Source organism: Stegodyphus dumicola, chromosome 12, assembly GCF_044657685.1.
Source record: "Stegodyphus dumicola isolate Sdum_Otavi_A_Nest chromosome 12, ASM4465768v1".
In the NCBI taxonomy this organism is placed as follows: Eukaryota; Metazoa; Arthropoda; class Arachnida; order Araneae; family Eresidae; genus Stegodyphus; species Stegodyphus dumicola.
Genome location: NC_140779.1, coordinates 76,609,669 through 76,623,878, shown reverse-complemented (window position 1 = coordinate 76,623,878; position 14,210 = coordinate 76,609,669). Strand labels below are relative to the sequence as shown.

At 34.4% G+C, this 14,210-nt stretch overlaps 1 protein-coding gene across 4 annotated transcripts in view; it reads left to right on the top strand.

The window, feature by feature from the left end:
* Positions 1 to 14,210, top strand: part of LOC118192294 (uncharacterized) — a 113,677-nt gene that overhangs the window by 35,966 nt on the left and 63,501 nt on the right. For all 4 annotated transcript variants that reach the window (XM_085806602.1, XM_035363233.2, XM_035363241.2 and 1 more), the window contains one exon: positions 13,670 to 13,798. In XM_085806602.1, coding sequence (XP_085662728.1) covers positions 13,670 to 13,798 — 129 coding nt within the window. The remainder of the gene's footprint in view (positions 1 to 13,669; positions 13,799 to 14,210) is intronic.

Sequence of the window (14,210 nt, the reverse complement as noted above, 5' to 3'; positions counted from 1 at the left end):
AATAATTCTTGGATTTAAACTTGTGTTCCAAATTAAGATTTAATTTGTAATTTATGTAGACAATTACTGAGAGAATTAGATTTTTGTAATGTAGTTTACGTGAGATGAGATCATTTGAGTCACGTGATATGAACCGGCGAATCAGGATGTTGAACCATGAAAGCACAGTAGATTCTTAAATTGTCTTTTTACAAATTTATTGTCTATATTTATAGGCTTTTTTCAAAATTTTAAACGATATTAAAATGTATATGCCTTCAAAATAAAAAATTCGTAGAACTAACATTTGTTAAAAATTTTTTATGTGTATACTGTATGTTGTCGCCAATAAAGTCTGTTTGGCGAGATTTGCGCCAGCGAAACGGAAAAGTACCATTAAGGTTTATTATCCATAACATTTGCTGTTTGAATGTTTAAATTTAAAATGTAATATGTTGCTATATTTATTGTTTACATTGGTATGAGTTTTGTATGTATCTAAATAGTTTTAGTAAAATTATATGTGAAATTGTTGTACTTTTTTTGTACAATGTTAACATGAAAAATTTAAAGAAGCAATGCTTTGGCCAAAAAGTAAGGATACAGGAGCATGTCTATTTATCATTGAGTAAATGCTATCTCGCTAAATTGGCAAGATATTGTCAAGCTGTTGATAAAATGTGGTGAGAAACACCAAAAGGCGGCAAACTTGGTGATCATTTGGTGGCATTTGGGTCTGGTTCCTGTATAACTATAATGGGTATTGTAATTGAATAAGTGTAATTGAAATATATGTGCAACTGTAACTGTATCTGGCCCTCATATAACTTCCAGTAATTTCAAAAAGTACTAGAGATTTCAAAGCCACTGGGGCAAAACTGTATTAGACCAGAGAGAGCATAATTTGGATGTTAGTAGTAGTTGTTAGCTGTTAGTAGTATATGTGAGGGATTTGCCTTTTAGATGCACTTTGCATTGCATTGTGTTTAATGCTGTTAGTAACTTGAAGTGTAGCTACTGATTGTGCTCTGTTATACTGAGAAGAGTGGTACAAATATTTTTGTATATTATTTGGGGAAAGTTCCAGAACCATAAAGTGTTCCTTTTAGTAAATAAATTTTATCAGGCTGTCATTGGTTCTGTATTCATTCAATCTGTTACGAACCTGTACACATGCACCAATTTTTTATGTCAAAAGTGGGGTTGAATGCCAGTTACGAGAGAAATGGAGAAGTAACTAATGCAGCTCTCGGCAGCCTTTGCTGTATTCAAAGAAGGGATGAAAGCAGGCTGACAGCAGATGAAATTTGGCCCAAAAGAGATGACAGTGGGCCAACAGTCTGTTAAAGAAGAGTTGAAATTGTTCAAGAAAGGGTGGAAGGGGTTGCCAAATCAGTTCAAGAAAAGACTGAAGCAGCTCAAGAGGAAATGAAAAGAGATGGTACTTGCGTAATAGAAAATAAATTTAAGGCTATGGAAAGCAGTATAGACATGGTTGAAATTAAAGTTGAAGAATGAGTTTCTTCTGTCAAACAACAAATTGAAGAAAGAGTTTCTGCCATCAAGCAACAAATTGAATAACAAACTGATGACAGGGTTTCTGCTCCTCTAGCCAACGAAGTTGAAAATGTAAAGAAATCCATAAGCAAATCCATTGCTGGTCACAATTCTCATGGCTTTAAATTCGAACATATGTCATCCTACCCCATCTAAAGCTATCCACATATGATAGAAACACCTCTAGGCAAGATGCAGTTCTCTATAGTGGGAAAACAAATGAATGGAATTCCAAAGCTGAAGCCTGCTGTCTCACCACTTCTTTGAGAGCAGATGCAACAGATATCTTCAAACTTTTCTTGAAAACCGGAAACTTCTTGAACTTTCTTGAAAATTTTTCTTGAAACCTTCAAATCTCTAAACAGTCCATTAAGGCTGTTTTTTTTAGAAGTATTTGAAATATTTTAGCAGGCTTTAGTTAACATCTTTCACATGCAAATACTTTAGGAGCATGCCACGGATAACTACAGCAATGGCATAAAAATGCTGCCTGTAAGATGACGAGACATTGTAGATAATGGAAGAAAATATATAATTTATTAAAATGTTAAATTGATTTTTTTTTTTATTATTTAAAAATTTACCAAAAAATGCACACGAATTTATGACCCAATAATTTAAACTGCACAATAAACATGAGAATAATATTTGCTGTGTTTTCAATTTTTACATCCAAGGACTCTATTAATCTCAAATATTCTTTACTTCAATCAACTACTTTCAGAATCAGAGCATGAGATTCACAAGAGAGGGCAGATTTAAGAAATTTTTTTTTTTTTTTTTTTTTTTTTTTTTTTTATCAACGAAGACAGCATCTCATGTTTAAGAAAATATCTCTATGCAAGGAGATCCCAAGTAGTTTTGAAATTACTGTCATTAATAAAAAGTGACTGTGCTAGCATCCCCTTTTAAGACCCCTTTTTAATACTGTAACTTCTGAGCCTTGGACAATCTTTCATTTTTTCCTACATCTACATGAAGCAAATCGGAATATGTTAACCATTCATCAATAGCACCAGAAAATGCAGGTAAGGACAAAACAGGAAGTTTAATTTAAATGGAATCAGATGCTTTCATCAGCACTGTTTGTGTTGCTACTGCAGAATCAACTCTATTTTCTTTACATCTTGAAATTGCTGTATCTAAATTAGCTGACATTTCATCGTACATTTCAAACAATTCCACCTTCTCCATGCAGTACATGTCAGTTTCTTCATCTCTGTTACACAACCCAGTTATTTTAGTGAAATTATCATTTACTTCTGTCATAGAATGAAATCTATTTCTTTTAATGTTTAAGCTAGCAAAATCCAATTGATTTATTTAATCTAGGATTTTGCTCTTTAAATGAGTGATTGAGGATTTAAGTGCCTTTTTTTTATTAAGTAAAGTTTTGAAATTCTCCATTATGAATATAGAATATAATCAAGAACATGAAATTGCATTTAATGCACAAAATGGTACTAAATGAATTATGAGCTATAAATCAATTAAATGCACAAATTGCATTAAAGAACTCACAAGTTGAAAGAATCACAGTAGTAAAATAGCTCACCACACTTTAAAAGGAATCACAACGGAACATGAACTCACCATACGTTGAAAGAATCACAGTAGAATTTAATTCAGCGAAGCAAAACTTAGTGAATTTTGTTAAATTATACCACATAATAAATTGAAAATTCACAAATGCGTAGGTCCTCCAGCTCAGCGGACCAATAAATAATGTAGAACATATGTAAATAAGTAAAATTTCAAGTGAACAAAGCATATTTATTGAATAATGAAAGAACAGTAAAAACTAAAAGTCATTAAACAGGTCATTAAAGAATTTCAAGACTTTTCTTTCACTCGTCATCTGACATAGGTTGAACCAGTTGGACACAACATAGAATTGATACAGGGGATCATCCATCAATCGAGCAGCATATACACTGCTCGACATTGAAAATGCAACACCAAGAAGGAGTGGTCAGAAAGTGATGAAATTTGGAAAGAAGACAGAGACAGCAAGCAGCAATAAGTGATCTTTATTTCAAAATGATAGTCAGAATACAGAGCGAGAATGGCGTCGGCTCGGTAGGATGTTAGACCACAACGGACAGCGATGCACGAAGAAAAACGTCTAGGCATAGAGTCAATAATAGTGCGGATGGTGTCCTGATGGATGGCTCTCCATTCCTTTTCAACCATTTGCCACAGTTTGTCTTCTGAATGAGGCAGGGGCAGAGTTTGCAAATGGCATCCAATCACATCCCACACATGTTCGATTGGTGACAAGTCAGCAGAGTACTGTGGCCAGGGAAACATCTGTATACCTTGCAGAGCATGTTGGGAGAGCATTGTGTGGTCAGGCGTTATCCTGCTGAAAAATTGCATTACGCAGCCCCTGAAGGTAGGGGATTGCCACTGGCCACAGTACATTATCCAAGTATCGTTAGGCTGTCATAGTGCCCTGAATACGAACTAGAGGAGACCTGGAATCGTAGGCAATAGCGCCCCAAACCATTATGCCACGTTGTCACTTGGTGGAGCATTCCACAATTACTACCGGTTTAGATCTGTCTCCACGTCGACGACACACACATATGCGGCAACTGTCATTGGATAAACAGAAGCGTGACTCGTCTGAGAACACAACATTTCGCCATTCATGTCATCCACATCGCTCCAGTCCGGCACCATTCTAAACATTGGCGTCTGTGCTGTGGGGTCAATGGCAGTCTTCTTAACAAACACCGTGAGTGCAGGCCACGTTCAATCAGTTGACGGGAAATGATTCTGGTCGACACGGGAACATCCAGGCTATCTTGCACATGCTGCTGAATCGTGATACAAGTGACTTGCGGGACCGCCACAGCTTGTCGGCGTATGTGTCGATCCACGAGTGCTGACGTCACTCTGGTTGCACCCCTCCTTCTTCCCACATTTCCTTGTTCCAACCATATTCACCATATCTAATGCACCATGCTCGCATCCACGTGGGTATCAGCTGCGATTTGACTTAAGGACCAACCTGTCCTTCTCAGTCCGATCACCATACCCCTCATAAAATCGTCTATCTGCTGGAAGTGCCTTCGCTGACGGCGGTCTGGCATTCTCTTCTATTACACGTATCCTCCGGGACAAAAACCAACTTTCTTTGATAATTCATTTGGCAGAAATAGTGACACGAATATTGCCCATTCTGCATGTTCCTTATATCTTACTTCACGTGCGTCGGAGATCTGCGCATTTCACATCATTCGCATAACTCGTTGACGTGCATCTGCTCTAAAATTTGCATAAATTTCTGACCACTCCTTCTTGGTATTGCATTTTCAATGTCGAGCAGTGTAAGACATCTGCCCATTGCTAAACAGGAAATGGTAGGAAAACAGCTAAGGGACATGGAAGAAAGTGATGCTGTGGAACCTTTTTCAAGTCCTTCGGCCTCTCCCTTTGAACTAATCAAAGAGAAAGAAGGTTCAACTAGATTTTGCAGTGATTATAGCCGGCTGAATGATTTTATGAAGAAAGACAGCTATCCTCTTTCTATAATTGACGACATTCTGGACATTCTTTCTGGAAGCAATTGGTTTTTGATGCTTGATTTAAATAGTGCATATTAGCAGGTAATGATACACCCTGATGACTGAGAAAAGACAGCATTTACATTACCGGACAAGGACTTTTGCAGCTCAAGGTGGTCTGGATTATGTAATGCACCAGCAACATTCGAATGCCTCATGGAGACCATGTTGAGAGCTATTTCCTATGAAGCGTCTGATATACCTCAATGACATCCTCATGGTCAGTAAAACCTCTAAGAGCATTCAGAAAATCTTAGAAAATTGCTTCAGAAACTGAAAGAAGCCAATCTAAGGTTAAGCCCTGCCACTTGTAAACTATTCAGACAGGAAGTAACTTATCTCAGGCATGTCATCTCTGCTGAAGGTGTGTCTACAGATCCAGAAAAAGTGTCATTAGTTAAAGTTTGGAAATGCTGAAAAGTTTCCTGGAGCTTTACACCTACTATAGGAGATTTGTGAAGGACCTTTCTTCCAGAGCAAGACCCGCTTCACAAGCTGATAGAGAGTATGCAAAAGTTCTTGTGGACCAAAAAATATGAGGATGCATTTAACAAACTGAAGGAAGCTTAAATATCTGAGACCTGATGTATCTTCAGCTTGACAAACCATTTATTCTCGACACGGACACAAGCATGATAGTGTTTGTGCTGTTTTGTCCCAAGAAGTAAACAGTCAAGAATGTGTCGTAGAATGCTGAACCAAGTGTGTATCTAAACCGGAGAGGAATTATTGTGTCACCAGGAAAGAGTTGCTTGCTATAGTTAAAACTGTAGAACATTTTCACCATTACATCTACGGCAGAAATTTCTGCCCCATACAGATCATGCAACCTTGACCCTGGCTATTAAATGTCAAGAATACTGAAGGCTAAACAACCAAATGGGTACAGATGCTTCAGGAACGTGACATAATTATCCTTCATCGGAAAGGATCATCACATGAAAATGTATACAAGACTTTGCCCAGAAAGATGTGGATATTGTTCAAGGGTTGAAGCGAAATACAACATTCTTAATCCGGTTTTATGTCAAGTAACAAACTAAACATCATCTGACCCAGACCCATGGAGTGATGAAGAATTCAGGAAGGACTAGTTGGAAGACGGCGACATTAAACCCATAATTGAGTATTGGAGTCTTCAATCAGGAAACATTCCTAGCAGGACATTTCGATCTATAGTCATATGACTATAGATAGCCATATAGTCATGTGACAATACAATATTGGGCTCTCTAGGACTCGCTCCATATGCAAAACAGTGTCTTGAACTGGAAGTGTGAATGGGATGATGGAAAGGCATTCCAATGGCATTTGATACATCTGAGATCCTAGATCCCAGACTTACTGCTATTTAATTCTTTAAGGATGTCTCAGATCCCAGATGTTCTAAATGAATTACATAGCTGTCAAGCAGCAGGTCACTTCAGAGTAATGAAGACTTTGCATAGAGAGTGCTTCTACTGAAGTAATGCAGGGACTGATGTGCAAAAGTGGTGCCAATCATGCTGTGCTTATACAGGTTAGAAAGGATCGAAGAAACATAGCCAAGGGAAACTGGAACTTTACAGTGTAGGAACATCTTTTGGATACATTGCCTTTGACATCTTGAGACCTCTATAATAAGCTATTGATGGCAGCAAATACGTCCTTGCTGTCGTTGGTTACTTCATCAAGTGGCCTGAAGCATATCCTAGCTCTGATCATGAGGCTGTCACAGTAGCAGAGGTAACAATACAGCATTTGATTCTCTGTAACTTGATGAAAATGAAAGGAAATTTATTACAAGATAATTGCTTTAGGAATATGACAATGTACTAGGAGATGCACAAAATAGTCTACAGTAATTAATTCCTTAAAAAATATTTAATGTAATTTGATGTCATTAGATATACTAATGTAAATGTATTGTTTGATTGTTTGTATGGTGTACCAATGTATGTTTGATATAATTATGTTATAATCTGTCATAATCCAACTTTTGTTAATCGATTAAGTTCATTGTAATAATTGTATACAGTGTTATTCTAATTGTATATTCAATTCAAAAGTCTAGAATTAATGTAAAGTATCTCTGAAAATGTCTTGTTAGGCTGGCTTCTGATGTCGGCCAACCGAATGCCCAACGGGTACAGTAGTGCGGTGGAGCAATACCTGTAATAGTCACTGACGAAATTGTGGTGCATCTACTTTTCCCTGTCCCTGCATCGTATTTCAGCACTTTATACAGTCATGTATAATCATAACTGATTTCTGATAACTGTATTTAATTTTCTATTTCTTTTTTATTAATCATGTTCTCAATTTATAAATATACATCTCTCTGATTTGCCAAACAATGAAATCAGAAACCTGTCTGCTGTTTCTAGTTTTAGTTTGCTCTGTAATGGGGTAGTAAAATTCCCATGGAATGAAATTATATTCATTCCTAAGGCATATTGCAACAGAATTCTGATATATGCAGCTAAGAATCATTCTGAGAAAAAAAATTGGTTTGAGGGAAGCGCAACATATTAATTTAATTTTTGTTCATCACAATTCACAGTTCAGTTATAATTCATTCAAAATAATACTAAAGTGATAAGTTTTGGTACTTTCTAATTAGCTGAACCTCATTAAAATGCTGTGAAAAAGTACTGACGAGGTAATACACCATGTTGCCAAAAAGGATTTATGTGAGAACACGTCACTAAAAAGTATTTATGCAGCAGGTATATGCACAACATTCTCCTAAACAACTATATATTTTTGCCAGTATGGTTGCAGATTGCAGATTATGATTCCTCCTATTGGATTTTCAGCACTTCAACATTGGGAAAGACCAAATACAGTACGAAGTCCAAAATCCGGATGTCCATTATCCGGAATGATCTAAAATCCGGACCTCAAAACCACCTACAACTTTTTTCTCGTAGGCTTTACGCATTCGCGTTTGATTGCCCTCTTTTTCTCATAATAACATATCTGGAGAGTTCAGATTCTTAATTTCACTTCAACACTAAATAAAATTCCTTGTTATTGAAGAAACAATCATTTTAGCGTAAATTTGTATGATCAGTAATTTAGCTCCGTTGCTGTGTATATGCTTGGCACAGATCTCAAACTGAAACATTCCATATAGATACATCGTTGATTTGATGCCAACCTGGTGAATCGTTATTTATTATACTTTCCTTTCATCACCGCATGTTTATCAAAACATGAAAACTTGAATAATGACATGTGTAGCAATGTCTAAACAGTTTTTTTTATGTTAGTAATTGAATAATAAAGGAGTAGGGTAACCTTTTATGTTGACATTACGCTTGGCGATGATTACAGATTTACTTTCAGATTATGGATTTTGTACTGTATATATATATTTATCAAGTTGAGAAACTAAAACTAAAAAATGTTGACGAGGAAAAATTACCCAACATTTCTTTCCATATGCTAAAAATAGATTTTGTTGATGGTACTCATAGATCCAAAGATTACATTTAAGGCTATTTGAATTAAGAATAACTGATTTGTTATTCACATAAACCCAGAACCAATGCCAGGACTCAAATGGCTGCACCGAGTCGCAGAATTTAGGACCCACAGATATTGCATTGGGCAGTAAGATATCTAGCGCCGGCCCTCAATAAGGCTTAAGTATATGTGGGAATTTATTTATTCAGAAATCTGATAAGCCTTAAGAATGTGCAAGAAATAGACACAAGTATAATAAATAACTAAGCTAATACAATTCAGGCTTAATTGTCTCAGTGCGTGATAGAAGCAATATGAAATTTAACGGAACAACTTGTTAGTCGCCAAGCTCCTGATGCATAGCCAAATATGTATAGTGAAGGATAGCTAAATTTGATGATGATAGCCGCTAATTTTAAAGGTTTTCAGATATTGCAAAACAAAGGTAAAATTTTCCAATTAACGGATTTTGTAAAAAAATGTGGAAAAGCGGTAATAAATGAAGTTGATATAAAAGAAGTTTTTCATTGTGATGACAATGCTTCTCAATCAACAGTCAATTAATGAATCACAAAATGTAGTATGGTTCTAGATCCAGAAAATACCACTACCAATAGTGAAGAACATGACAGAGAAGTTATTGAAAACGAGAAAATTTCGATTGACACATTAGTCGGAATTCTCGAAACAGCAGTTACAGGACTTCAGCAACGTAACTAAACAAGAGATTATCTCTGTCTACAAAATTAAAGAGAAAGTATTAGCCCCAAAAACAAAGTAACTTAAAACAGCTTACATTGAAAGAAATGTTTAATAAGGTCAACAAATAAATATTAAGCTTTTTTTTTTTTTTTTTTTTTTTTGTAAATTTTGATCATAAATACTTCATTATTTCATAAATCATGATTTCATATTTTTAATTTTATAATTTCTACATGCCATCTTTCTAGATTTAAACTGCTGATCTATTATCCGGAATCGCCGAAATCCGGACGAGTCCGGTTTTCGGACTGTACTATAGTTTTTGTCATCTCTAACGAAGTCTTTCACTATGTGGCTTTCTGCATGCATACAGCATAAAAGGCATCGTATATCTCATTTTCCTTTCTAAAATTAGGATTATGGTGTTAAAGTAGTGCACATTTTTTTTTTAAACAGACACATGGGAAGAACAGCAGTGGGGAGGGGGAAAGCCTAGAATTGTGCACATATTGTACAGAAAATGAAGAATATAAAACAATAGATGGTAGTGGATGCATCTTTGAAATATATTTAAAGTTATGCAAACAAATGTTTCTCTCTAAATTCGTGAATGAGTTCACAAATGCTGTCCAAAAGTTAGCAATGAATTCATGACATTTTAGTGGGGCTGTGGTAAGAACTTAAATTTCATATATCTTACAAATCTTGTTAAAGATGTAGCTGTCTTACACACAGGAATTTTAATTTAACAGCTTAAAATATTCGAACATGAAATCTTATAGCTATGTTTTTAGTAATGGTACAGCAATCATCACTAAACATAAATATTGCTGTAAAATGTAGTCTAAAATATATGATACATTCAAAATGCCATTTGTCGCAGTTCTAAATAACCCTCATCTTGAAAAAAGAAAAAAATATTATCCTAAGTATCGGAGCAGAAGTATATAATTGAAATAGCACTGTGTTTTTTAAAATATAAATTAAAATTTAGAATAATCCAAGCAGTGTTTGTATGTATAAAAAATTTATTCCTAACTACCTTATGCAAACTAAATAGATTTACTGACAATAGTTACTTTTAAAACAAGAACTATATTATGAGAGCTTAGAAGATTAATTTAATGGACAGTAGGCAACATAGGCACATATATTTTGCTGTAGAAAATTGTGTGGCAAGTGTTATCCTGTAAAAGAAAAGGTCCCAAAGATTTGCTTATGTCAATAATTTATTCTAGTCCATCACTAACCATATCCTCAGATTCTATCTCTTAGGCCAAAAACTGGTATAAATTTAGGCGTATATCTCTTGTATACTTTGTAATCTTGTTCTTAAAAATGTAGCTGCATTCAAATAATGATAAAACATTTATAAATTATGTTAAATATTTTTTTCAAAGTTTCATTCCAAATAGCAAAATACAGTACATGGCTTCGTATGTTACTTTTGAAGAAAGCTTTACCACATGACAAAACAAATGAATCATAAAGTTTATGTAATGTCTTTGCTCTTCTAACCAATAACAGTGAAGCAACTATCACAGCAAGGGATACAGGGAATAGGTTTTAGAAACATGCACTCCTTACTATATATATAGTAAGTATATAGGCCATAGTATGTAGGTCCTATAGTGTACATAATGTAAATAGTATACTAAGACCATGGTCATATTTGTATATAAATTTGTAAATTTATGCTTTTATTTACTGGTTTAGCATTTTTTTTTTTTGTGTCATTTATCGAAACTATTGTTTTAGTATGGCACTAATTTTAGTTTAAGTGTGGCTTCTTGTCCAGGATATGTTCTTGGAAAGGGGATAATGTAATGAATTTTATGCATATATAAATAGTTTTAGTGAAACTTTCCGTGAAATTCTCTATTTATTGATTTATTTATTTTGTCTGTGTGCGTATAATGTAAGATGATAATCTAAATAGGCAATATTTTGCTGGGAAAGTAAGAATACAGGGGCAAGTCTATTTGACATTGAGTAAATGGCTTTCTTGCTAAATTGGCGAGATATTGCCAAGCTAGTGATGGTTTTGTCAGATAAGTTTTGTCACCAAGGGTGGCGAGAAATCACCAAAACTTGCCAAACTTGGCGATATTTTGGTCCAACCCCAGAATTATAATGGCTATTGTAATTTAGTAACTGTAATTAATTTATATATGCAACTGTAACAATATCTGGCTCTCACCCTTCCAGTAATTTCGAGAAGTACTGGAGATTTCTCTGCAGCAAGGGGAAAACTTTATAAGACTGGAGAGAGCATCAGTTAGGTGGTAGTAGTTGTTAGTTCAGAGCTGAATTTGGAGTGTTGAGATATCTGAGAGTTTTGCCTTTTAGATGTGCTTTGCATTGCATAGTGTTTAATGCTCTTAGTAGTTTGAAGTATAACTACTGGTTGTGCTGTATGATACTGAGTAGTGCTGTATGAATTTTGTGGAAAGTTACAGAACTGTAAAATGTTTCTTTTTGTAAAAGAAAAAAAAAAAATCAAGCTATCATCGCTTTTGCATGCACTACCATGAACCCATGTGCATGCAACAACATATTAATTGGTACCTACCATTATACTGCTAATAGTCTTTTGCCTCTTCCTGGTGATAAAATATAATTTTGATATCGTCAGTAGATCAATAACACTTTTTTATTTTCAGACTATATTGTTTGCCATTTATGTTCAAAATTGCCTCAGACTGTTATTCCCCACAGCTTGACTCTTGTCTTCCCATAAACTCTGCTAAATACTAAGGAAACAAGTGACTTTTCTCTAACCAGTTCTCAATTATTATTCTAATGATATGTTGGCTATTGACATTATATTTTGTTACATATCTTCTCTCATATACTATATTTCATTGCATAAGAATTGGAACATTAGTGAGATTTTGGCAAAATGCCTTATGTCTGAAAATAACTGGGTTGTGTCTGTTTTATATTTCAGTAATTTAAATCTAGTAATAATGTAGTAGTTAACCTGAGATAAATAAAGGATATCTTGAGAATTTTCCGTGTTGAAAGGGTTAAATAGTCGTGTGCAAGTAAGCTCTTACTTTAATTGGGCTGAATTTGACATTAAAGAAAAAGCCATTTCCACCTATCCTTAGCAAAAAAAAAAAAAAAAAAAAAAAAGTAAGAGAGAAACACTTACAAGAAAAGAAAAAGAAAGGAAAGAAATCTCATCTTTCTAGGTTTGCAGAATGTGCATAGGATTGTCAATGATGATATTTTTCTTCATTTGTCAGCAGGTTCTAACTAATGCACTAGTACACAGCGCAGGAAAAAAAGGGGGGAACAATTATATATCTCCCTTCCTACTGGGCCGATTGATGAAATTCAACTTACATTTTTCATGCCTCGAAAGTGTGACTTAGGATATGTATTAGATTTATATATAGCATTGTTCTTATATAGGTATTTTGACACAAAATCGGACTTTTTCTGAAATGAGATGCCAATTTTTTTCCATATTTAGATTCTAGAATTCAAATTATGCCAAAGTAGCAAGCTTTGTAAAGATTGCACGAGTAGTTCTTAAAAAATAAGCTCTCAAAATTTTAATTGAATTTGATATGTATTAATATCTCTTTTTTAATTAAACTTATTTGATTCTTCCTTTGATATTTCGAAATTTAGGTTCATTCCAAATAAAATTCGCCAATTTTTTATGATTTATTTTTAAAGTTTGTATTTTCAAGTAATTTTTATAAATTTTTCAAACAAAATTTTGAATTATAATCTATAAAATTTTAACCTTCATCTTAAAGTAGATGTATTTCTAAGCATACCTGCAAAAAATTACAGTTTTTTATACAAAATTTCCAAAAATATGTGTGAATTTATATATTGGTGCATTTTGAAATTTGCCATATTTGTTGAAAGTGATAATGACATCAAATGTGGTTTAGGGACTTTGTTAAAATTCTTTGAAAGTAGAAATGATGTGACTTTTTTCCCACTCATGCATAATGTAAAAAGCTAGGAACGCTGGGACTTTTTTCTCACTCCGGCATAATGGAAGGGAAAGGAAAATTAGTTGTCATATATTAAGAAGTTCACCAAGTGAATTACTCTTGGCACAGATTGAAAAAAATGCACTAAGTGAAATTTTAAAATTTCTCTGTAAATTTTGCTGGGAAAAAATCGTATGTTATTTCAGAAAAAGTCCCATTTTGTGTCAAAATACCTATGTTAAAACAATGCTATATATAAAGCTAATATATATCGTAAGTTGCGCTTTCGAGACATGAAAAATACAATTTGAATTTCGTGAATCGGCCCAGTAGAACAGGAGATATAGAAGTGTCCCCATGCCCCCCTTTTTTTGTGCAGTGTACCATATTTTCCAGTAATAAAATAAACCTTTTTAAATGTAGGTCATGCAGCAAAATTTTTATTTCTAGGTAGTGAAACTAGATTGGTTGGAAGACTGTTGATCGTGAGTGGTAAGACTGGGCGAGTATTGAAATGGATGCAGGTTCCTGATGAGAAGGAAAGTTATTACTCACCACAAATTTTGACTCATCCTGATGGTAAGGAGTAATTATTTTTTATTAATCTTTCTATTCATGAATGCTGTAAATGAAAGAATAAGTCTGAATCATGATATCACTGCCAAGCATTTGCAAGAAAACTTCTGGATTTTCTTGTAGAAATCTTCAAATTTTTAAGGTTTAAATTTTTGCAGCCATGCTGTTGTTATCATTCACACTTTTCTTTTTCTCTTTCTCCCCCTCCCCTGGTAAAAAATTGTGTTTTATTAGTTCCCATAGACAGTTTTTTAGGATTTCTGGAATAATGCATTCTATGACAATTAACTTAATGAATTCTGTATATTCCAAATAAGCCAAATGTCACATTTGGTTAGAAATAAAATGAAATGTCATACTTATGGCAGTGGCATAGCGAGATGGGGGAGGGGCAAGGGGGTCTGTCATGCCCCAG